Source organism: Pocillopora verrucosa, chromosome 5, assembly GCF_036669915.1.
Source record: "Pocillopora verrucosa isolate sample1 chromosome 5, ASM3666991v2, whole genome shotgun sequence".
In the NCBI taxonomy this organism is placed as follows: Eukaryota; Metazoa; Cnidaria; class Anthozoa; order Scleractinia; family Pocilloporidae; genus Pocillopora; species Pocillopora verrucosa.
In genome coordinates this window covers 25,277,315-25,301,140 of record NC_089316.1, presented here as the reverse complement: position 1 = coordinate 25,301,140, position 23,826 = coordinate 25,277,315, and the positions used below count along the sequence as shown (strand labels likewise).

At 37.3% G+C, this 23,826-nt stretch overlaps 2 protein-coding genes across 4 annotated transcripts; both read right to left on the bottom strand.

The window, feature by feature from the left end:
• Window positions 1-3: 3 nt before the first annotated feature.
• On the bottom strand, window positions 4-7,315 carry LOC136280832 (uncharacterized). The gene is made up of 10 exons (XM_066166554.1): window positions 7,165-7,315; window positions 3,712-3,744; window positions 3,262-3,564; window positions 2,285-2,533; window positions 1,816-1,920; window positions 1,312-1,399; window positions 1,134-1,224; window positions 471-520; window positions 143-272; window positions 4-12 (listed from the first exon to the last, which is right to left on the bottom strand). The coding sequence occupies exons 1-10, from the start codon at window positions 7,283-7,285 to the stop codon at window positions 4-6; spliced, it is 1,179 nt and encodes a 392-aa protein (XP_066022651.1). The 5' UTR covers window positions 7,286-7,315.
• Window positions 7,316-12,684: 5,369 nt separating this feature from the next.
• Window positions 12,685-23,497, bottom strand: LOC131786484 (adhesion G protein-coupled receptor L4-like). Of its 3 annotated transcripts, none has more exons than XM_066167384.1 (20): window positions 23,367-23,443; window positions 21,957-21,974; window positions 21,458-21,766; window positions 20,536-20,573; window positions 20,234-20,293; window positions 19,397-19,550; window positions 18,847-18,954; window positions 18,265-18,349; window positions 17,830-17,923; window positions 17,495-17,544; window positions 17,218-17,362; window positions 16,367-16,461; window positions 15,807-15,909; window positions 15,520-15,670; window positions 15,121-15,202; window positions 14,773-14,839; window positions 14,208-14,290; window positions 13,858-13,978; window positions 13,138-13,179; window positions 12,685-13,032 (listed from the first exon to the last, which is right to left on the bottom strand). In XM_066167384.1, exons 1-20 carry the CDS (start codon window positions 23,428-23,430, stop codon window positions 12,895-12,897), a joined length of 2,007 nt encoding a protein of 668 aa, XP_066023481.1. In that variant the 5' UTR covers window positions 23,431-23,443; the 3' UTR covers window positions 12,685-12,894. The 3 variants fall into 3 exon arrangements, 2 of the variants coding, with proteins under 2 accessions (XP_066023481.1, XP_066023482.1); XR_010717568.1 differs by lacking the exon at window positions 13,858-13,978 and adding an exon at window positions 13,759-13,857 and having other exon boundaries at window positions 12,969-13,032; XM_066167385.1 differs by lacking the exon at window positions 21,957-21,974 and having other exon boundaries at window positions 23,367-23,497.
• Between the last annotated feature and the right edge of the window lie 329 nt (window positions 23,498-23,826).

Here is a 23,826-nt window from a genome sequence, read left to right as displayed (position 1 = left end):
TAATTATTTTATCTGTATCAAAGGAAATGTTTTTATTAATAAATAAAAATAAATAGAAATAAATGCGATAGTTTTAATGCCACTGTGTACTTTTTTAAATCCGCATGACTTTTTTTTTGTAGAGGAGAAAAAAAATATTCACCTTTCCTTCGTCACCATTGTCGGTGAATTCCATGAGCACAGCGAAGTGGGTTAGATGATTGCAAACACATTCAGTATAGTGATTAGATATCATCTTTGTTTGACATCCTTCACTTGACCAACTCCCAAAGCTTTAAAAAGAATCAAACAAGGAGAAAGGAGTTAAAATAACTCATTCGATTGGAAACCCCCTCCCCCCTCCACCTGAAAAGAATTAAATTCACTCTACTAATTGCTTTAAAGTGATTTCTGATACTTGTCGCTTCCTTTCAGATAAGAAAACCGGAAGAATTCACGTTGTTTATAGTTTATGTTACTGAGATGCTTACTTTTCTTCAGAGAAGCTCCAGAATACACATGTTCTTTTTTTGCGATTCACCTAAGGGAAAAAGGAATCAAGTGTTGTGATTGAAAGATTAATATAGCGAGACTTCAGCGCTCGCCTCGGTGATACCTTACTAGTAGCTGACTGGTAAGGCGTCATAGAGATAGAATGTTAATGTTACCCTCCAAGTTAAAAGGTAATTCTAAACATTAAGGTCTCTGGGAGCACTCCATTAATGAGGTCTAAATTTTTTATTCAGCAAAAAAGAATTTGTTAATTTGTTTTTCAATTCGAATTCCTGAAGTCTTCGATGTAAAATCGAGGAGGGCTGCCAGTGTCTGATAGTCCCCTCCCTCCCTTCCCCCTCCCCCCCACTCCCCTCTATGGCGGCTTCAGGTTGACGAAATTTAAAAAATTGCAGGAAGCCTTATAGGATGTAATGCTCATTTATTAATCAAGTCTCGAGCAGTTTTCAGATTATGAGCCAGTCATCAAAACTTAGTTTCAACTGAGAGAAAAGATGACAACATAGTCACCCAAATGAGGAATGAATGGACTATTGGTGTTTCCCTGTCATAAAACAAAAAAAACAAACAAACAAACAAACAAGAAAACGCCGATTTAATTAAAAAAAAGAGTAAACATAACGAAAGAGTAGCGTATATACCTGCATGTTCTTAAAAATCAATGTGACGTTTTCCGGTAGAACCTTGGGCGGAGGGTCTATTACGGCGGACATAATTACGCTGTCCAGTATCCTGAAATAAAACAGATTGAATGATCAAAAAATAGGTAAAATGCTTTTTACTATTCCATTTTCAGTTATCAAGATAAAATATACATACTTTGTTTTGTTGTCTCTCTCGGTGTCATCTGAATAGTTTAATAAAAACTTAGAAAGTTTGTTGTATTCGATCCCAAGTACTGTGGAATCTGTTTAAAAGGGAGATGAGAAATGTATTGATTTCGGTTTCCAAAGATGTAATTTTTTTTGAAAAACGACCATGGCCTATGCTCTGGGCACCAATGTCATTACAGACAGCTGAATCATGAAAAAGCGCATTACTCAAAATTTTTCAAAAAGCATAAAGTTTCTTCGTATTCAAAAAAGAGAAAAGAAAGGAAAAGAAAGAGGCTTGCGAAATTTCAAAACAGAAACCGATTCGGACTAAGATGGAGGGAAAAAGGGAAAAAGAAAACAAGAACTCACTGTATTAAGTGCACACTAGTGCATATTGCAAATCTGGTATTGCACGTCGGAATGAAGCCATTTCCACTGAAGAGTTGACCAAGAAATTATGGGCAATTGCCTTGAAATAAACTGACTAAAAACAAGGAAGGGTTTTTACCTCTATCCGGATTAGCTAAGGGAATCTTAATAAAGTTCCCCCGACTGCTTCCATTAAACAGAAAGTCATCTCCTCTCTGGAGGGCATTGCATCTAACTCGAAAGTCTATATTGATAAAAAAGCAAAATATGGGATGCGAATGCTACAGCGTCAACATATATTTCACTTGCCTACAGAGTACAACGGCATGTGAGTGCTCAGTACGTGCAATGACCCGCATGACTAGAATTTATTCAGTTGCATTTCCCCCAACTTATGATTTTGCGTGCAGTCATTCCCAGATTATAGAATTGCAAGCCACAGTTCATGCTTCTGATACTGCAGACGATGAAATATCAGAATTTTCCTTCTTTTTAGCTGATGTAAAGGATAGTGGTGCTGGCTCTTACCGTACAAGTATCGCTTGCCTGAACTCGTACATGATGAAGCTCATTTCGGGAAAAAAGAGGGAAGACTATTTTGCACTTACTCAGATCTTTATCGACATCAATGAATTCGGGATTTGTAACGTTCAGCCGATTTCTGGCAGTGCTTAATATAAATTCTTCAAAGATGTACGCAGCAAAGACAGTATCCTCCAGTTTTTTATCCTTTGATGAATATGTGCGTGAATCGTCGGACCAAATGCTTTGGATTGAAGTTCTAAACAGCTGTTTTGCATACTTGAGGGATAAATTGATGATTGGTGGAATTGTAACGATTTTTACTTCAGTTGTGTCTAGAATAACAGCCAGGGAGATAAAAAGCGTAAAATCAAAATTATATCAAGCAAAAGGACTGACGCTAAGTGGTATTCGTACTTTATATTAGGAATTTTAAAGGGGTTTGACTACGTCTACTCAATTGAAAATTACACTGTTTGGCTGTAGAATTCTGAGCAGCTTACAGATGTGAGGTTTAGAATATACTTTAGCACAGGATGTACAAGATTAACATCGATTTAATAAACAGTTGAAAACAGACATGTTACACGCCATGATGGTTTGGACATCCTTTAGTTCCTAGAGAACATCCGGGATCAAAAACTTCCGGTTCATATAAGCATTATAATAGACACTGGGCAAAAGCCAACATTGTAAGCAAAATTTAACGCCTACCATAAACTTGCAGTCTTCCTGTCTTTTCTGACTGATAAGGTGTTGCAAAAACATGGTTCATAACTGGCATCCTAAACAGTTATAGTTATGCTAAAGATGAACGGAATTAAGGCCTGGAATTGTTTTTTTGGCTTTCTCTTCCCTTAGCATCCCAATTTGAAAAAATCATAGAAGAGTTATGATCTCAAAAAAATTATAATAGTAATAGTAATAATAATAATGATGACAACAATTATAATAATAAAGATAACAATAATAATAATAATAATAACGAGAAGAAGAAAAAGAAGAAGAAATAAAACAACAAAGTAGAAGGGATCAAACAGAAAAAGTGTAGTAAAATACTTACTGGGATCCATCGATTTTAACCTGATTTTAAACTCGAAAGATCTGCAGTGTACTACTTCAAATATGAGTTTTTCGTCGCTGTTGTTGAAACAGATTTGATCTGAAGAAAATTTATGAAATGCATTAAAGCAAGGCTGAGTGGATGTCCCTCCTTGATGGCACCAATTAGAGCATAGACCTTTGCTACCGCTGGTGGAGAACGGAAAGCATTTTATCCTGTGCCATCTACTCTTAAGAAGTCCTATGCAGTTGGAACCAGTACATTCACTCTGCTTCAAGAACGGAGCAGTTGCACACTCATGATCTGCAGGAAATTAAACATTGCAGTGAAATAAAGTAAATGAACACTTAGCTATTGGACAAAGTGGAATGAATTGACCAGTTAACAGTCCACTAAGCCACTCATATTTTTTTTTACTTTGCTCAAGCTAGCTGATAGCAAGGAACTTACTTCGTTCTGCCATTGCCCAGCTACTTTGAACAACTGCAGGATAGGAAAGGAAAAAAATGTTACCTTAAATGGAAAGGATGCCAATAACAACTAGTAATAATCATTGACTACTAAAGAACCATCGATCTAGCGGTGTGTTCAAACCTATGAATATCTGATGGTTGCGTGGCGCACAGTTCCGATCTATTATCATTTCGAATGGTCCGATTCAGTGGTCATTTCGAATGGTCAACTGGTTAGTCTGAGAGATTTTATTTGGAGCTACGCTAAAGTATCGTGAAGCCTGTGATCTCGGTTTGATTAACGTGTTTTTCACATTGTTGTTATTCTTGGCTAGCAATTACCTCTTTTATTCATAAGAATTAATGTAACACCTGAAAATGTTTTTATCGAGAGTTCCGCTTCAAGTCAAGCATATATCCTCGCAAGGTAGTTTTTTTGGACTAATTTCATCATAAAAAAAAGCATCAAATTGATAACGTGAAAAAAAGCCGATGCATTAATCGTATAACTGGTAATTTAGTTTTAACAAATGAGTTGAAAACGTAAATTAGCCATCGTAAATGTTAAAAAAGCTGACGTGTCGAGCATTATCCCTTCGTCAGAGCGACTGGAGTAATTGTGGGTTGTGTGTGGGTTTATATGCAGAAAGTGGAGCTACGCCATTGGTGGGAATATGGTGACGAGAAAACAGGAAATAATTAATTGAATGAAAAACGCTCGTTGATTCCGCGGGGATTAAGGGTGCCGATTTGGAAGATAAATTTTTGTTCTAGTGTTTCGCGGCTTTCCGAACTGCCTAGATGTAAGGAAAGGCCGGAGACTGACAAATGCTGTTTAGAATGATTAGGGAGATTAAAGTTTCTAGCGACTGGTTTGGATGCGTCCGTGTCATTTCTTTCCACGTCACCTGATCGTCTTCCTGTTTCGCCGATGTATAACTTATTGCAATAAGTGCAAGTTTATATACGTAAAGTGATCAGTGGTCCACTTGAACGACAGAAACAGGATAGCCACGTTTATCGAGAAACTGGCATATTGCCTCTGATTTTTCGGAAAAATCAGAGTCGTCACCGCATAAACGACGAGTTCTGAGAAGCTGTGATAAAGGTATGGAGTTCTTGACGTGTGATGGATGTGAAGATAAATACAACGAGTAACTAAACACTAGTGGATAAACCGTTGCCTTCAACTGAAATTTTGATGTCTAGAAAAGCCAAAGAAGTGTCGGAAATTTCCCAGGTATATTTAAGAGCCGGATAAAAGGAATTGACGGCGGTTGTAAATTTAGTGAGCTCCTCTCTGGTAGAGGAGGTAGCGCCGATACAATCGTCAATGTAACGGCCGTAGAGTTCAGGTTTTGGGCTGTGGTATTGACTAAAAAATTGATTTTCGATAAAACCTACGAAAAGATTGGCGTAGCTGGGTCCCATTTTAGTACCCATAGCCACGTTATTAGTTTGTTTGTAATAGTTAGCACCGAATGAAAACCAATTAAGTGTGAGTACTGGTTCGGCCAGACGGTGTAGTGTTTTAGAGCTAGGTTGAAATCTTTAACAGTGGGATGATGGAAAAATTGTTTGAGGGCCCGGAGACCTTCGTCATTGGGAATGACAGTTTAGAGAGTTGTTATATTCATAGTGAAAATAAGTTTGTTTCGGCCGAGGAAACTAAAGTCGCGAAAAATTTCAAGTGCATGTTGGCTGTCCTTAATGTAAGACAGTAAAGTTTTGGCGATAGGTGCCATAATTTTTTCTAAATAGCTGGAAATACGTTCGGTGGGACAACTGCAGGCAGAAACGATGGGTCGACCTAGGTTGTTAGGTTTGTGGATTTTAGGTAAAAAGTAAATACACGAAGTTCTAGGAGTGGTGATAGTGAGATTTTTAGCAATGGCCGCAAATTATTGTTTAGCTATAAGATCTTATTGCAATAAGTTATACATCAGCGGCACAGGAAGACGACTAGGTGACCGATTCCGAGAACACCTTCGCGACGTGAAAAGAAATGACAAGGACGCATCCAAACCAGTCGCTAGACACTTTAATCTCACTAATCATTCTAAACAGCATGTGGCAGTCTGCGGCCTTTCCTTACATCTAGGCAGCTCGGAAAGCCGCAAAACCCTAGAACAAAAATTTATCTTCCAAATCAGCACCCTTAATCCCCATGGAATCAACTCGCGCTTATCATTCAACTAATTTATTCCTGTTTTCTCGTTACCATTTTCCAATCAATGGCGTAGCTCCACTTTCTGCATATAAACACACAGACAACCCACAATTCCTCCAATCGCTCTGACGAAGGTCTAACGCTCGACGTTTTCAACTCATTTGTTAACACTAAATTACCTGTTATACTCTCCCACCGACGCAGCACCAAAGTTTCTTTAGAAACTTACCTCCTTTTATTCCTTGATCGTATAGTTTGCGCAGATTTCAAATTTTATTTACATCCAAGATGCTCGTCATTTTGGGTTCGAACTAAGCCTCGCGTATTTAGATAGCACGTGTTTAAGCATAAAGCCTATTCGATGCGTTTATTGCCGTGAGAAAAATGAGTCTTATTTCCAAGCCTTTTTTTTTTTTTTTTTTGTAATCATCATGAGGAAATCCATTCGACCCCAAGCACCGTTAAAATGTACCTTTTGTTAAGTTACATATTTTTTAGCTGATATTTAGAAGCTTGACTGACAACATCTGGTTGACGCAGTTCACGGCGCTTTCCTACAGTGCCTTGTTCTGAAAAGCGAACGAAGATTATACCGACTGCTTCTAAAATAATAAAATCGTGTGGTTCAAATCGATCGCGAAGGAAAATGTAGCCTCGCCTTTTCGAAGACCCTCCCACTTCTCGCGGAATAATAAAGGCGATCGACTAAGTACACTTCTAAACGATATTTAGGTAGTGTTGTATCCTCTTTGTAGAGGTGTTTTTGACGTGTTGAACTACTGCAAGTTCTGCTTCGGTAGCATGTCCGTTTTGGTCGTTAGCATAACACAAAAAACTCAAGGTGTTTTTCAGATGTTTTGACTCTGCCTTTCGTTATTAATTGACTTTTAAGGGGGGCACTGATCTATAAAATTAGAAATTTTCTTACATATTTGCATATTTCATTTTGTACCTGAAGGAGTTTCAAATTAAGAGTGTAGTTTTTGTCAGTATTTGACATAATTTGAGAGAGGAAATTAGAAAATAAGGACCCCGTTTTTTTCGTTTGACGTTCCAACAAACGATTAACAAACTTTTAACTTATAGTTGCCTCTACGTCGGGTCAATCGAAATAATGATAATATTAATCAGCGTTAGATAATTCTTACCAAGTAGGAACGTCGCAACATGAAAAATGCTTGCGAAACCATATGGTATTCAACAAACTTTATACTGATAGTTACCTCTACTTCGGGTCAATCGAAATAACGATAACATTAATCGGTGTTTGATAATTCTTACCAAGAAGGAACATCACAACATGAATTATGCTTGCGAAAGCATAGGGTATTCTGTTCATTCCTCCTGATCTCACTCGAAGACTCTTGATCCAACTCGAAGACTCTTGCCTCAATCGATCCATCCACAATAAATCAATGACATAAAGTTACATATTCACTAGAGGCGTCTATGATTCATCCAGTATGTTTTTATCCATATGTAATCCCGGTCGTACAAGCAGTTATTGTCTGTTCTACAATTCTCCTTCGTGACTCGAAAATTTAGCACGCAATGCATTACTTCATATTAATAATGTACGTGTTATCTTTTAACTTATTAATGGGCTTTCACTTGTGGAAAAAAAAAAAAAAAAACTTACGATTAAACTATCGTGGTAGCCAGATGACCAACTTCAACAGACTTGCAAAGACTTACTAAAAGCTATTTTTATTGGGACTGAAGACTCCGCTCACCGTTTTACAAAGAAAACATTGTTTGAGAGAATTCGATCAGAGTTCTCGCGGTTCAGCGTTCTGGTACCGAATTTACGGCCTGAGGACGAGGCTAAGTGCGAAGTCGCTTTCATCGGTATGAGGAATAAAATGCAGTGGCAGAGAAACGAGCGAAAACTCTTGAAAATCTCATAGTGGAAGAGCAAAAAAAAAAAAAACTTTTTGCGAGAGAGGCATTACGTGAAGTGATGGCGGCAAAGGGGAAAAAAGTAACGCAGCTCTATTTGATTCATGCAAGAAGCTGCCGCAATGAAGCAGGTCAAACTTGCCTCCTGTGCCAAAGGCTAGGCTTGAGTCGATTGTGCCAGCATAATTTTTAGCATAATTTGGCAAAACGAGCATAATTTTAAACTTTTTTCAAAGAAAAGCACTACTGGCATAATCTGCATTTTTACTTCCAGGATGTGAACAATTTCCGTAATTTTGTATTGAATATACTTCTCTTGACTGAATTATGTTTCTAAAATGTTGTTGCTGATAATGAATTGCGCTTAAGTTGAATTCACTGCGGTCGTTGTAACGTTTCTCGGTTTCAGGCTCTACTCGTACGACTCGCTAGCGAGTTGACTGAGATCCAAGATAAAAGATGGCGTCCACCTCGTCAAACACTTTTAGTTCTTCAGGCAATGTCTCATTAATTAACTCCTCTCTCAACGATTCGCAAGACCATGCTCCAGGAGATTATATTCGGACTTGTGTTATGCTTCAGTACAATAAATACTGATAAGCGTATTACTCTGCGTCCTTACTTTGACTTAAGAAGCTCCATTGATTGAAAAATGATGAGCAGCATGTTTATCGATTCTGAGGAACAAATTTAGGGGAAACGTGCAACGACACAATGTTTGATAATTGGTTTATTAAAATAATGGGCTGCAGTCACCAGATAAGTAGTCAAATGCTGTTTGTTTTGTGTTTACCCCGGTGCTCTGCCTTTAATTTGCTTAAAATCAAGTAGCATAATTCTGATGCCAGGAGCATAATTTAGAGAAACGAGCATAACTCGGGCAAAAATTTCATAAATTTTAAGCAGTGCTAGGAGCATAATATGCCAGTTTTACGAGCACAATCGACTCAAGCCTACCAAAGACCGCAGAAAACTATTGGAGGAGACATTACAAACAAGTGAAGGCAAATTTCCAGTACCACTTCCCCAACATTCCACAGCTCGCGTGCCTTTGTTGTGTCACAAACTACAATTTCGTTTCGCAAAGTACAGTAAGTTCTCGCTACGGTTCTATAATGACACCAAAAATTTTCTTTCATTTTCACCACCACGACTCTTTATTCGTTGTACCGACGAGAACCACTTCGCACCTAGTCTCGTCCTTGCACCGTAATTTCGGTACCAGATCACTGAACCGTGAGAACTCGGAAGTGGCCTTTTATAAACAAATGCCTCACAGTTTTTACTCTATGAGTTGGTGAAGGATTCAATCCAATTAGAAACGGTTTTTAGGCCGCGTCTCAACCAATTTTATAATATCACATTTACGAAGACAAATTCATTTTATAAACAAGTTGTCGCTAGCATCCAAAGTGATTTGAGAGAGAGAAAAGAGACGATTAATAATTTAATAATCGGCTTGAATTGCTTGAAAATAATTTGCTTGAAAATATGTTCAGCCGGAAAAACAAGTTATATTCATGAAAATAGTATCGAAGCTAGGGATGTACTCGGCGACCCACGACTCACGTGGGCAGTGATAAAAAAAAAATGCGGACGGCACCAAGAAGCAATCAGAATGCATGATTCGTTACCGTGCTCTTAGAGAAAAAAACTGAAATAAAATAAAAAAACGACTTAATTTGTTTCACTGTCATCAGAGAATGAAAAGTATATATTAAAAAAAATATTGCTAGTGCTAGGGCTTGAATCCAAGACTTTTCGCTTGGTGTGGGGAATGGTTTATCCCTTGTACAATAATATCGTAACTTTACCGTTCTTTTGGGCAGAGCTTAAAATACTGAAAGGCGAATGAATTCTAGATTTAAACGGATTTGGAAACACGCAACATGTAAACGCTCCTTTAAACCCACCATACACTGCAGAAAATAAGTGAGGCCTATAAGATGGCAAAGAATTTAATTTATCCAAACTGGCTGGAGATTTTGAGAACTGCAACATGTAATTAAAGAAGGAAGTAAAGGTATTTAGCTCATCGTTATTGGAGTGAATCGTAAGTTGTAAAGAATTTGTTAACTTTAAGGTCTAATCAGCTGTGTAAAGTAACAATAGCAAGCTATTGTTACTTTACAACACCTAAAGTAAATTCATTTTGATATTCGTAGCTACTCATGCTACGTTGCTCTCGCGTAGTTTTGCTTAAGTTCTTTATTTACAACTCGTATTCGACAAAATACTTCATTACACCTTAAAAGCAAAATTCAGGGATTTTTCCCTCGTTCCCGTATAACTACCCTCAACAATAGAGGATTAATCCCAGGTGATAAAATAGACCCTACGAACTTTGAGGTCTCCAACAGCCCACTTATGTTATTGAAGGTGTTTTGTTTATGTCCATATTCTATCTTCCTGCGAACTTTATCAATATTAGGTTAAGAGAAAGGACTGACATATATAAGTTAGGGCTAGAAGCACAGTTTTTAGTCTGATATAACTATTGATATTTCCTCTCAAGAGAGAGTGCAGAATTTCTCGTCTGTAGAAGCCGAAGTTGTAGCACACTGGAACTTGTAGTGATATCAACCAACATGCAGCATGTGACTTTAAAATCTCCTAAAATGAGCAATGATAATGATAAACAATGAATGTTTTGTGCCGTACAAAAGCTATATCTGCTGGTTTTAGCAAATCTTCAAAGTAATAAAAGACTAAAGAAAGAAACGCTACCATTTTCCCATTGATTTTTCACCTACATGCATCTCTCTAAGCGTGAAATTTTCCATTCATACAAAAAATCTCGAAAGTTTTCACATTTTTCACCTCTCTTGATCAATCATCTTGTATAAAGAGCTAAAAAATGTAGGTTTATTTAGAGCAAGAATTGCGTTACAGGTGTAGTTGAGAGAAACTTGTCACAGTCGCAGATTTTAAAAGGTATCCACGAAAATAAGGTAGTGCCCAATGATTTTTTTCATGGTTTTCAGAGATGAAGTAATGGGTTATAAATTATAATTAAGATTAGTGTTGTAGCTTTCTGGCAACGGGAGATATTTGACCTCAAAGTTGTCAAATATTTGGATGAATCGAAAAGTCTAAAAACACAGTCGTATATTTGCCACTGTTGATTGACAAGCCGACAATCAATTTGACTGATACTTGTGGCGGACATTAACTAAGGATGTAAAAATATATGTGCAAACTCTCAGAGTAATTGATTAAATACCATCGCAGTGAGAGCTTCATACATTTTACCTATTTTGAAACGATTTTCTTGGTGAAAACCAAGAAAAATCGGGGGGGGGGGGTTTCTATCTCTCCCCCTGAAAAAACCAAAACAGAAACCAGTTTTTCTTTTTGAGTTTTGGGGTAGACCCTTTCAACTGACTTATTTTCATTGAAATCGGTGAGATGACGTATAGCACGATTGTCTGGTGCTCTCGTGGACACGCTCTTTAGTTAAAACCTAGCTCATATTAAAGACCTGTGATAGTACCACCCCTCCCTCCCCTTCCTCCCATTTTGTTTCTATGTTCTTATATTCAGAATTCCCACATGGTACTGATGTTTAGAAATGTATTCCTTTTTTTAATGCGATGGTCAATTTTAAGTTTTAAAAGGAAGCGAGTGAGGAAATAAGGATGGTGAGGTCCTGGGGTGCCCAAGAGGTGTTTCCCGTCTCTTCTCGTTTTCTCTAGCCCATTCGCTTTGCTAGCAGCTAAGATAATTTGTTTTTTAGATTATTTGAATCATAATGGTGTTTATGAAAAAAATAATGAACGTGCAACAGTTGCATCGCATGGTTATAACATTTTTATTATCCTTTTTAATTTCTATTTGCATTATCACGTGTTTATGAAAAAAGGATGAACATGCAACAGTTGTATCTGCATGGTTATATAACCAAAGTGTAATAGCCTAATGAAATTGTTATCATCTGTATGTTACATTCTGCACACTGAATTGAGTGTTCTACTTAATAAAATCAGTTGTATCTAAGTTAATTCATATGCCTAATGACTGTTTGCAGATCTTAAGATTTACTACTTTAAAAAACTGGAAGGCGTTTCTGTCATCTCACTCTTAGAGCTAAATCTTGAAAACTTAATCATATAATTATATAGAAATCGTCACATATCATGAACCAAGACATTTAATTAAAAAAATCTCCAAAAAAAGTCGAAAAAGTAGAGCACGAAGCTTAAATTGGCTGAAAAAATTTCTCAGGTACAGCAGTTACCCTCTGACTCGCACCACTGACCAAGAAATAACTTCTCCTAACAATACCAATACAGTATTTAGATAAATTAAGAAAGGAAAATGAAGAAAATTTCAATGAAAGGATAATTAGTTGATTCAATACCTAAGTCTCCAAACCAACGACTTGAGAGTTGTATAGCAGACGGTAGAGAGAAATTGCGAATGAGATTTATGAGATAAGTCGGCATTCTTGTTTAGGACGATTTGACGATTTACCGCACTAAGACTAAACTTTTGTATGTCTCCGTTCGAGAGTAGAACTGGACTCCTAAGCACTTGCGAAATTTCTAATGATAACGAGGATGATTGTGATCCCGTCTGGGTTATAATCACACGAGTTATAAACAAAATCGAATAATTGCGAAGCAGGGGTGCATTTAATTAGTAAACAGCTTAAACGATTGCTGAACATTGGACAACCGAAAGTAATGGAACCAATTTATCACGACTATGACTAAACTTGCGAAAAAATACACTTCAGCAAAAAGAACTTATAATGCTATAATTTCAGCTGATGTGCATTGTCCAGTTTTACAGACATGACTCGTAATCTCTCCTATACCACTGTCCGATTTTGAGCATGATACTGCGCTGTGTTGAGGGGGGTTGGAACGATTTTGGTTGCCACACCCCTCCATAAGACTCTGTGAAATTACCCTCCCTCGATGTCAATCAATTTTTTTTTTCCTATGGCGACGACTAATACCCTCTTAAAACTGTGGGATCCTCTGGAAGACGATAACTAAATTGAGCCGCTGACAATCTGTGGGGATGGTGAATTTCTCCATGGTTTTAGTCAAAGGTAAACTTAAGTTCAGTATCTACTTAGAAATCTCCAAGTGCATATATCATGGTTCATTGTAACTCTGAAGTTTGAGCATCTATCTCGACTCCGACTGGCTTCACAGACTTTGCCTCTCCCATTTGGGGTTTAATTTTGTGTAGCCGAGAGGGCCGTGCTTGTCGAAGTCTTCTTTTGAAACGTTCTCTTATCTAAGTGAGGAATGTGAGGCACTAATTAGATACTTTCCTTTCGCTAGCAAACATTTTTTTCCTGTTGAAGACGTGCAGATTATGAACACTCAAATTTATCCATACCTCACTATTTCTCAAGCAGTGAAAGAAGAAAATCGAGAAGCCCTGCCGAAAAAAGGAGGCCAGTAAATAGATAAGCAGACAATTAAATAAATAGTTAATTGAAAAAAAAAAAACTTGTTGGTGAGAAAAACGTCAAAGGAACATTAACCCTTTAACTCCCAAATCTCATTGGTAATTATCCTTACTCTCTGCTATATAGTGCTTGTGATTTTAGTTTGGAGAATTTGGTATTGAATCAACTAGTAATACCCTAATTAATGTTTTTCTTCATTCTCATGACCTGTCTGCTTGATACTGTATTAATATTGTAAGGAAAAATTCTGTCTTGATCACTCATGGGAGTTAAAGGGTTATTTTTCTGTTTTTTTCATCATGAATAAAGAGTCTTCTCGTAAAATTAACGGTCCCACACTTCTTTTTATTTTCAGTCATTCTTTTCTATCGGCTATCGGCTAAGAATTAATGGCATCTTGGTACTTCAGAGGTTTTAGCAGGTCTATAGTTTTAGAGATAGGCCATCACAACCTAATTTAACTAATTTTCTCGCTTTAAGTTCTCTCTGTGCTTAACATTAACTTTAAAAGTTTCTGAATCAGAAAGTTAATCTGAGTTACACCTTACTCATTTTGAAAGTTTGATAATCATCTTCTTGGAAATACGCCTTAACATTCCTCTAGAAGTAGCACCTCAGGCGTATCAGCCCTTAGCTTTGTACTTTACCTGTGTAGAGTTTAGCATGACAAACATGTAAGAAAACGCAATGTGCAACGGCGACAAGAAACCAATCAGCCACGTAACTCCAAGCAACGGAGTCAACACCACGCATGCTCGAACACCAACCCTGAAGGAGAAAAAGAGATTTGTATTCAACCTGAAAACTCGATTCCTCAGGGAAACAAACCCCAGACCGTCGGATTTCGCACTCGGACGTCCAACAACGGAGCTACAGTACTCAATAATGTGCTATACCATTATGAAGTTCATTTGTGACAAGTATCTGGCATTCTTCTGGGAACAGCTATGTTGAGAGGATCGTGTGATTCATAGGAAGAGGGAAATGTTCATCCTACCTGATCTGCTCACTCTGGTTGTCTTTCACTTGTTGGATTGTAGTAACTTCCTTGATTACTCGCACGAGAATCGCTATATTAATCTTTACAAGCAATAATAGGAATATAAGTAGTTTAATTTTTGTATATTGTCCATCAGGAATGGTATAAAATATGAGAAAAAAATAGGACAGAAGCGGGAAAAAGGGGCGGCAGCTAAGAGTGATGCCGACTCTACTAAATAGGATTTTCAATAAGAAATGTTTTGGCGCAAGAGTATGGAAAGTAACTGGAGTATATTTTGAAAAATAGGTCAAATAGCTTAAGTTCCAAAGCCATCCGCTATTATATGGCTTTGTGGATATAAATTCATTCTCAAGGCGCTTTATTAACTATTGATGTTTGTGGTGTAGTGGATGGATAAATGGATTCCTCCCATCTGTCTCTCCTTTATATATATTTATATATATATATAAAAAAAATTTAGATTTGATTAGGTTTATGAGCTGGAGGAGATGAAGTGCTAAGAGATAAGTTGCATGTGAGAAGTGCGAAATTTATGTTAAAAAGAAGTTTCATCACATACAAATTCAATTAGTCCAACAAAGGAAACAAATATCCAGATGATTTTGTTTCTTGAAGATATCCAGCAGCTGGGAGTTTGGAAAAAACAGGAAAAAATGGATGGATGAATATATTAATTAACAAAACAAGGGAAATTGAAGAGAAAGAAACGCCAACTCATTTCAGAAGAAAGAAAAAAAGATAGACGACTTAGTTTCGATCCACACATACGAGGTGAGGAAGATTGCTAGAGGGGAGCTCACACCCCTTCCCTTAAGTTCTCCCCGTTCTGGCAGCTACCAAGTCACATGTCCGCTGCGATACTTCCGGGTCCATAGAGAGGATTTAATAGGTAAACATTCAAACTTACTACTGATCACTGACATAATTTTCGATTCCATCTTTTCCTGCAACAATACCCAGAGATGCAGTAACCATGACCGCAGGAAGTCCTTTAGCAAAAAAGCGCAACGAATAAAAATAAGCATTGTTGACAATTACAAATACTAGATAGATTTGACGGCTATAATATCTACTTTTACAAATGGTCCATCGTAATTGCTTTCGCTTTGTCATACTGACAAAAGTAGTAACTATTCTTCAAGACTTTTCTGGTAAGTGCTGATGGCCAATCCGAATTTTGGTATTAACACATCGTTAGCCGCAAATCCTTTTCGGTCGATAATTGCTTTGCTTTATTCGATTTACCTTAGTGGCCTAGTTTTCAACGGGATTTAGTGTTCACATCTCAAGAAGTAGCTTTCCTTACCCCAACAAAGACCATGAAAGCGGCCGATTTTATCGTTGACGTTGTACACCTTTACCACAAATAAGTAAATGTAAGCTCCTTCAACAAGCATCCAGCAGAAAGCTGCCATCAAGAAGTACTGCATGAGAGCAGCAATTGTAACACAGGCAGCCTATAAGGAATCATCATCAGTTGGCTGATGTACTGATAAGCGAGCAATCATCAGAAAAAGAAACAGCTCAGACAAATTTATCTAAACAAATAACACTGAAGGATAAAGATGTAAAGAATTCTGCTCCAACTCTCACCTTGTTTTCTGTGGCAACAATCCCAGCAAAAAAGACAATGTGTCCAGCTCCAATGCAAGATGTTAGTCCCACCCGACTATGGAACAGGGGTGCTTGCCTGTCTCTACAGAAGCCCAAACAAATAGACGTGTAAAGAAATATGAAAACCAAAAGGAAGAAGATTCAACTGAGGAAGTCAAGAAAGAGAAAACTTACCTCCCGAAGCGTTTTTAGTCAATAAATTCATATTTAATGTGGTGGTGATGTCCTTGGCCCTTAACTCTCTGTCTACCTTGTGCACATTTCACAGCTGACTTTCTTTTTAACTTTGTGGGTTACTTTGTCTCAGTTTAAATAAATTCGACCAACAGAATGTCTGAAACCACCGTCAGGTTACCCTACCTCCCAAGTTTATTGAGGTTGACGAGACGTCAGTCTTTGCTGACCAGAAGGTTCTCTACTCTCACCTGGACTATCAGACGACACAATAAAAAAGATCACATCCTTCATGCTACATTGACCAATACCTCAAGCAATTTTTTAAACACCCAAGTTATAGCATTTGAATGAAGTGGACTTACGTTAGCCGTATATAACTGATTATTGTTATAGAAACTCCAGCCAGCGATAAAGCCATCCCCACGTGTGTAAGAACTGTCAGTATCTTGTCATTTTCCTTTGAAGTCAATTGAAATGTATTACCTTCATTTTACATGGACCTCTTTGGCGTAAAACCATACTCCTGAACTTCTGGGGTACTTTAAGGGAAACTAATGATTTAATGAATGTTCCATGCCCATAGGAATTAGGGTGTCATATGAACCCGCCTTCTTGTGGCTGATAGTAACCAAAAATGCGCACCCTTGGGATATGGAATCTTAGTGCAATTGACCCAACAAATTTTTAGGTGTATTCTCTCTGTAAAGCCACATTACTCTTAGCTGACTGTTTTGGAAACACTTTATGTTACTATCTGCCTTCCTGTGGCAGGTTGTAGCCAAAAATGCGCGCCTTTGGGATATGGAATCTGAGTGCAATTGACCCAACACGTTTTTAGGTGTATTCTCTCTTTCAAGCCACAGTACTCCTAAGTGACTGTTTTGGAAACACTTTATGTTACTATCTGCCTTCTTGTGGCCGATTGTAACCAAAAATGTGCGCCTTTAGGATATGGGATCTGAGTACAATCGACCCAACATAGTGTTAGGTGTATTCTTTCTTTCAAGCCAGAGTACCCCTAGCTTAATGTTTTTGAAACACTTTATGTTAGCCAAGCGAACGGATTGTCCAGCAAAGCTTTTTTAAGTACTTACACTACAAATGCATTTTCTCCGTAAGTACCTTGTTTTATTAGAATATGAACTTCAAATGATACGTGCTGCCAACTGATACAATTATACACCATAGAAAGAACACTAAATGAAACTTATACCTTTGTATCCCCTGCATTACTTTCATCAATACTTTCGGTGATATCCATTAGAACAGCAAAGTGAGTTAAATGGTTGCACTTGCATTCCGTTTGGGATTCGCTCATAATTCTGGTGAAACATCCTTGCGCTGACCAATCCACGGGACTTTATACAAAAAATAAAAGAAAATTTATGTGGTTTAGTTCCAGGGTATAGAATCTAACAGAGCTGTCTAAATGGCCAGCATAATACATGTTGTGCAAGAAGTAGATTTCGTCCGAAAAGAGCGAGCCTTACCCATCTCCAAACATGTCCCAGAATACACACTCTCTGCTTTTTCCACCGGCCTGAAATGAATTTAAAAAGAACGAATCAAGAAGAAGTTTAAACTCAGTCTATAATCTCTTCATGGGAAATATAAAGTTTAAAATCTAAGATCTTATACACAAGCTTAAAATCATGAGATGGTTGAGCGTTATTAGCTGAGTTGATACCGTGAATTGCCCACCGTAGAGAGATTACAGAGCTAACGTTTCGAGTGTCAGGCAAACTGTTATGGAGAAAGCTACAGATTTAACAAGGTGTAAAAGGGTGGATGTGAATTTCTTTCATTGTAAAGGTGATGTACATACCTTTATGTGTTTAAAAACCAAGGTGATGTTCTCCAGCAGTATATCTGCAGGCTCAGGGTACATTTCAACGGACATGATTATGGAGTTCAGCACCCTGAAACAAAAACAACAAAAAATACTGAATGAAATTTTAAATAGCTTCGAAGCAAACAAATATGTGAATACATTTATTCAAAACAAAAAAAATATGTAAAATGTATTAAAATCTCTTGCAAAAGTTGTCAATGCTTGCTCACCTCTACTTCTGAGCCTTGGTTTTTGAAAAGAGACAATAATTTAAAACCATGAGGTAGGTTTGGATGTAATCATTATCTTCGCCATACACGTGAAGGATGTTGTATAATTTAGTTTTTTCTTTATTTATTTATTTTTACAGCAGTCTTTATACTTTGATTTAACAAACGTATTTGATTTTCTTGCTGCTGAAATACAAACCTTATTTTGTTGGTTCCTCTAGTGTTCTTGTCTGATGTAAACAACTCGGTAAGATTTTTGTACATTACTCCTACAACCATTGAGCCTTGATGGAATTAAATTGAATGAAAAGATAACTAAGATAGCGTTCAATATTTATTTGCTGGCGTGGGAGCTGTCAGAGGGTTTTGATTGTGTCTCGATAAGCTGATCCCCCCTCACTGGGGTTGATTGGCAGTCGATTGTCTATAGTTCGCCCCCCTCCCCTCCTTTACTCTTTGTAGGCAACGACTGATCCTTTCCCCCCTTCCCCCTCCAATGATGTGTTAAAATGTTTTCAAATATGGTCGAAGATATTTTGTTTACTTCCTCTCGTGTCTTATTCTATGTTTGGAAGAACTGCACCATAGAATTGTTTGCGCCTCGATTTCAAAGATAAGTCTGTGTTTTTTTTTTTTTGTTTTGTTTTTTTTCCTTCTCTTTTCTTCACATTTATTTCTCGAGCTATCTCTTCCGCCATGATATTACTGCCATTGGATAACAAAATAATGTTAATCATGGGTTCAGATATTACTGAGTGAGATTACGCCTTAACATACTCACCATTCTCGTCGGTGTTTCGATATGAAATTTCCACGAAGTTTTCGTTTTTGGGATCAGCAAAACGAAATTTTTTGCCCCTGTCCCGGTGAAGGCGACTGGCAAAAACATCTACGATTAAGGGTTACAAAGGAAAAAAAAAAGAAATCAATGTAGTCTCAAGACTATTTAGATATACGTGTTTTTATGGTGTCGATTCAGTCCGATAGAAGAATATTAAGCCCCATATATCTCCTTTCTTTCTGCTTGAGTGCGATTGGTCTTGTCTCAGCTTAAAGTAAGACTTATCCAGTAAAATTTTCCAATAATTAATTTTCATTAATATTAGGTAAGAAGGAGGACATCATTTTGTAGAATTTATTTTATAAATTAAGTAACACTACCTATTTGGAACAAGGAATGGGTTAAGTGACTAAATTATTCAAAGTGGAAGTAAAAAAAATAGCCAAGGGACAAGCCTGCGTGGATATTGAGTGGGGCCGTGAACTTACTTTATTATTTTTGTTATTGTTTTCTTTTTTATTTTCATCATAATTTTCTTCAAAAGGTTTACCTGCGACTTCGCTTGAGAAGGAAATGTTGGTAACTGTAGTGTTCAAATGTGCTTGACTGTGTCTCCACAGGAAGTCCTCAAGAGCCAATGCGGAGAACATCGCGTCATACTTTGTACTGGACGACGTTACATTTTTGAGTAAAGAGAACGCGGCCTGTTTATAGGAATCGAAGGAGAGTTATTTGCAGATATATACCTAGAGAGGTTTAAAAAGTTATCTTTCATTTTCATCATTGCAGTAAATTTTGCCCTCGAAGTTTTAAAGGTTGTAACGAGCCATTAGTTTTTGACAGAGTAAAATCTTCCAGATGGGGTAAACTACATGAACACTCGAACTTCCAAGATCTCATTTGTAATTCCCCTTACTGTCTGCTACATAATTCTTGTGATGCTAGTTCAGAGAATTTGGTACTGGATCAAGTAATATTTCCCTAATAAATATTGTTCTTTACTCTATTTGCTTGTCTGCTTGATATTGTATTGATATTGTAAGGAGAAATTCTGTCTTGATCACTCATGGGAGCTAAAGGGTTAAATCCAGTTAGAGGCGAATTTTTAATGTTGCGAAATCTTTAGATACTTTAGATACAAACTTTAAATACGGGACATGTATATGGCTGCACGCCCGATGATTCGGATTTCATTCGAGTTCTCAGGCAGCCTATAGCAGTGGATTGTACGGGTTGGTTTACTTACGTAGCTTGGAACCCTTCTGTAACGTATTGCATCGCGGTTTTGTGCCTCGCTATCTTTTTTGCTACTGGCTACAACATAATTTTACGCAATTCCTGTGTCTTCTATTCTGGAAAAACCAATATCATTATTAAACTGCATTACCTGAATGTCCTCCTTCCTCTTAGAGTCAAGATTTCTGTAAAAAGCCCGAATACAACGCCTCTAAATGAACCAAACAAAAACAAATAAGGGGTTAAACAATGAATCAATTGGTCACGTTTGCCAATCTTTCAGTCAATCTTCCAGATTTTAAAATCTGTCAGTCGATTAGTTGGTCAGTCGGTCAGGCAGACAGTCATTTAGTTAATCAATGAATTTCCCACCACATATGAGTTAACCAGTTTTAAGTTTGAAATCATTAGACTCTTTCAGTATTGCTCTAGCAATGAATCTCTCGCCATTACCTTTCCTCGTTCTTTCTGCTCCTGTAATGTTATGTTTCCTGCGAGAATGATTGACAGAAAAGTGGAATTGGAGGTAAATAAGCGATGTTTTGTTTGTTTATTTATTTTTTATTGATTTGCTTCATTTTCGTTTCCCTTTTTTGTTTGGTTTCGTTTTTTCCCTCATTTCTCTTAGCGAAAGATTTGGCATTCGTGGGAAATAATTGCGAGACGAAGTGTTGCTCTCAAAGTAATAGGTTAGGTATACAAGGTAATCGTATAACCGTATTATACTTTGTCGCGGGCGCAAGTCCTGCCTATATTCCTAATTAACGAGCTACTGTGGTAAATCAAAATGTTATCAATCCTCATGTATCCATAACAGGACATGTGCAGTTTCACTTCGAATGTAAGTTCCCGTCGAGTTTAGGCAAGAGGTGTATTACCTTTTAAGTTTGTTTTCCGTTCCATACATGTTGGAGTTCAAGATGAAATTTGTAAGTTTTTCGCTTTGCTTTTCGGACAATAAATATTATTTTAAAGTGTTGATATTTCCTAAAAGCACTATTTAATAGCATAATTTAAATTGTAAAATTTCAGAATGTTAAAAATTTTAAAAACAAACCTCGCAATTTTCTGGCCGTGAATTCAAATGAACAACGATTCAAGCATACTAAGCCTACTGCGCTGTCTCGTACACGCAAGAAATTCGTTTGACTTTCGCCTCTGAGCTCAAAATGTATAATTCTTTGTATAGAGATTTGGTCTCAAGAAGCCATAGTTGCTCTCGGTTGTGTCTCGAGTAACTTTTACGCTTCTCTCCTGCTCTCCAAACTTCCCGCGTGCATTCATAACCCGATAGACGCGCGCCAAGCATAAACCAATTTGTCTGTGTACTAGTATGCAGATGCTGTTAATATAAGTCAATATTTTTTTCACCTACCCTCGAAGAATATACGTTTAGGAGGCACTCCTTGACCAAATTTGTGTCTGATATAAATGCCCCACGCTCTTTTACAACCAGTTATTGTAAAATTTCGAAGATTGCTAATTTGAAGATTGGGAGAACAGTCCTCTAGGTTGGATTTGTTGAATTTAAGACATCTGACTATTATACAACACCAGTGAGAGCAAGCGTCTGGGGGGAGCCGTAAGATTCCCAATTCTAGTAGTAGTCCATCCTTCTTAAGTTTCCCACAATTTCTTCTCCTGACCGAGGGATCACTGGAACAGATATCTTTGCATTTTTCCCCTGCCAATGAAGCATGTCAAGAAAATCAGATGTCTACTGAATTGTTTTGAACACCAGAAATAGCTGCATCCTGTTAGACCTACTATTGGATTCAGTAAGAATGGAAATAAACTTATATTACATAATATTTGTTTTCGCTGGACAAGTATAAACAACAACAAAAATAACAATTATTAATAACACACTTTACCTGATGGACTTTTTCGATCTAAAGTAGAAGAAGTGGATGAATCTTGATTAAACGTCCACAGCGAGTTTGTAAAACGTCGTGTCTCAAGTTTAGTCTTTCGTCTCGACAGAGCCTGGTTCTACTTGGGTTTGTTATTTGAACTACGATAAATGTAGTCACGCATTGAAACGGAGCATCTAAAACATCTGACGCAACTGTTCCTGCGTAATTTGACAAAATGGTTCGGTCCTATTCAAACGAATTTCCAATTTACATAGAACCGCTCCCGTCGCCGCGTCTGTGGGCGGAATTTTTTTCTCTAGTAAGCTAACACTGTTTCCAAGTTGAACAAGTGTCATTTAGACGGGGTATGAATATGGTGGCATACCGCGCTTGTACTGGTGCTCAACGAGTTGCAAAATCAAGCCGTTAACATCTTAAAATTCAAAGAAGACGGAAGATTACAAATAAGCCATTCGAGGTGAAATTTTGGAGCGACAAAGAGAGAACGGTTCTAGATGAATATTTCTCTCCTAAGATCGAGATCGAAACTGTCTCAGTTAGGATAAATCGTTATACTTAGAATATTTCTAAAGGGTCTGCCATTCCCATTTTATTCTCCAAACATTTAACTCTTCTTTTCATTTCCAACGTAGAAGCTGAAAGACTCTTTTCTCAACCCTTGTTTCCTACATTAGTTCGTGATGTTGACATCTTTTAAAAATTAACATAATGCTAAAATTTAAGCATAAATTCGTTATTTGTGATGCGAAGGAAATGTCGCGAAATTTTGGTATGGTTTTTCTTTTTATCGATGACAACTGAACAACAAATTAATTTTTTTAACCAGGCGTAGTTGCATCTCACGCAAAATAAGTCTTCGCAGCGAGGAAACGCATCCGACAATTCAAACAGTCGTGAAGCAAAGCCAATTTGAATTCACTAATATACATGACATAAGGGATGAGGCGAGAAGTTTAAAACGCAAACTAATTTGACATGAATTCTATGTAATATTAGCCATGTGGTATATCATTACGCGTAAGAATCTGTTGCCGGAATAGATCGGTCTTTGACAATTTTTATCTCAAAGATAGCAACAATCCACGAAATCTGCTGGTTTTTATTTTAACCGAAAAAGTTGATTGTTTTGTTTTTTTGTTTTTTTTTTTTACCAAAGATGTCCATATCAGTGATATACCGCAACTTCGGATAGATAAGCTATCACAAATGTTTTCCGTTTAAGGAATATAAAGAAAATATTAACTTGTACTCCAAAAAACGACAGGAAATACTCATATCTCTTTAAATGTGATCCATTCATAAATTATGTCAGTGGTTTTGAAGGGTTTTAAAAGTAAGGAGCAGTCTCTTTCGATGAGTGGTACATAGAAAGTAGAGATGTCAAGTTAAAGATGTTAACCCACTCACCTAGATCGACCGTCATGAAGAAAACTGAACTAAATGTTAACGCGAACCAAAGTGCTTTCATCATTCCCAGCTTGAGATTCACTGCGGAGACCCAAACGTCAGAAGATAGCTTGTCTTTCCTCGATCCTCTTTTAAAGAAGTATGGAGTAGATCCAATTTAGCCCCAGATATTTCCAGCTGTGTATTTTATTTTGGAATATTTATCTGATCTTTTTAGCGAACAAACAATTGGCCGATGATTTTTTTTCCGTCTTGAATGGAGTATAGCCAGGTAATGATGTAATGCATCCGGGTGCTCCGAAGAAAAAAACAGGAATAACTAGCTTTTCTGTTGACGCTTTAGGTCTTACAGTCCCGGATGGGAGTAATTGCCAACTGATCCTTATTATACCGCATGCTAACTAACTTGAAAGAAAAAAAAATCAAGATAGAAGGAGGCACTATGTGAGGTTGAGGATCC

What these genes read in the sequence shown, in the direction of transcription:
- LOC136280832 (XM_066166554.1), bottom strand. Translation starts at nt 7,285, where the DNA reads ATGGATCGATTGAGGCAAGAGTCTTCGAGTTGGATCAAGAGTCTTCGA. An exon ending in CTGGGCAATGGCAGAACGAA is followed by an intron (nt 3,565 to 3,711) that starts GTAAGTTCCTTG and finishes AATTTCCTGCAG; the next exon opens with ATCATGAGTGTGCAACTGCT. An exon ending in GAGAGAGACAACAAAACAAA is followed by an intron (nt 1,225 to 1,311) that starts GTATGTATATTT and finishes GTTTTATTTCAG; the next exon opens with GATACTGGACAGCGTAATTA.
- LOC131786484 (XM_066167384.1), bottom strand. Translation starts at nt 23,430, where the DNA reads ATGATGAAAGCACTTTGGTTCGCGTTAACATTTAGTTCAGTTTTCTTC. An exon ending in AATTATGTCAGTGATCAGTA is followed by an intron (nt 14,840 to 15,120) that starts GTAAGTTTGAAT and finishes CCAAACTCCCAG; the next exon opens with CTGCTGGATATCTTCAAGAA. An exon ending in ACTGCTTGAGAAATAGTGAG is followed by an intron (nt 13,033 to 13,137) that starts GTATGGATAAAT and finishes TTCCTCACTTAG; the next exon opens with ATAAGAGAACGTTTCAAAAG.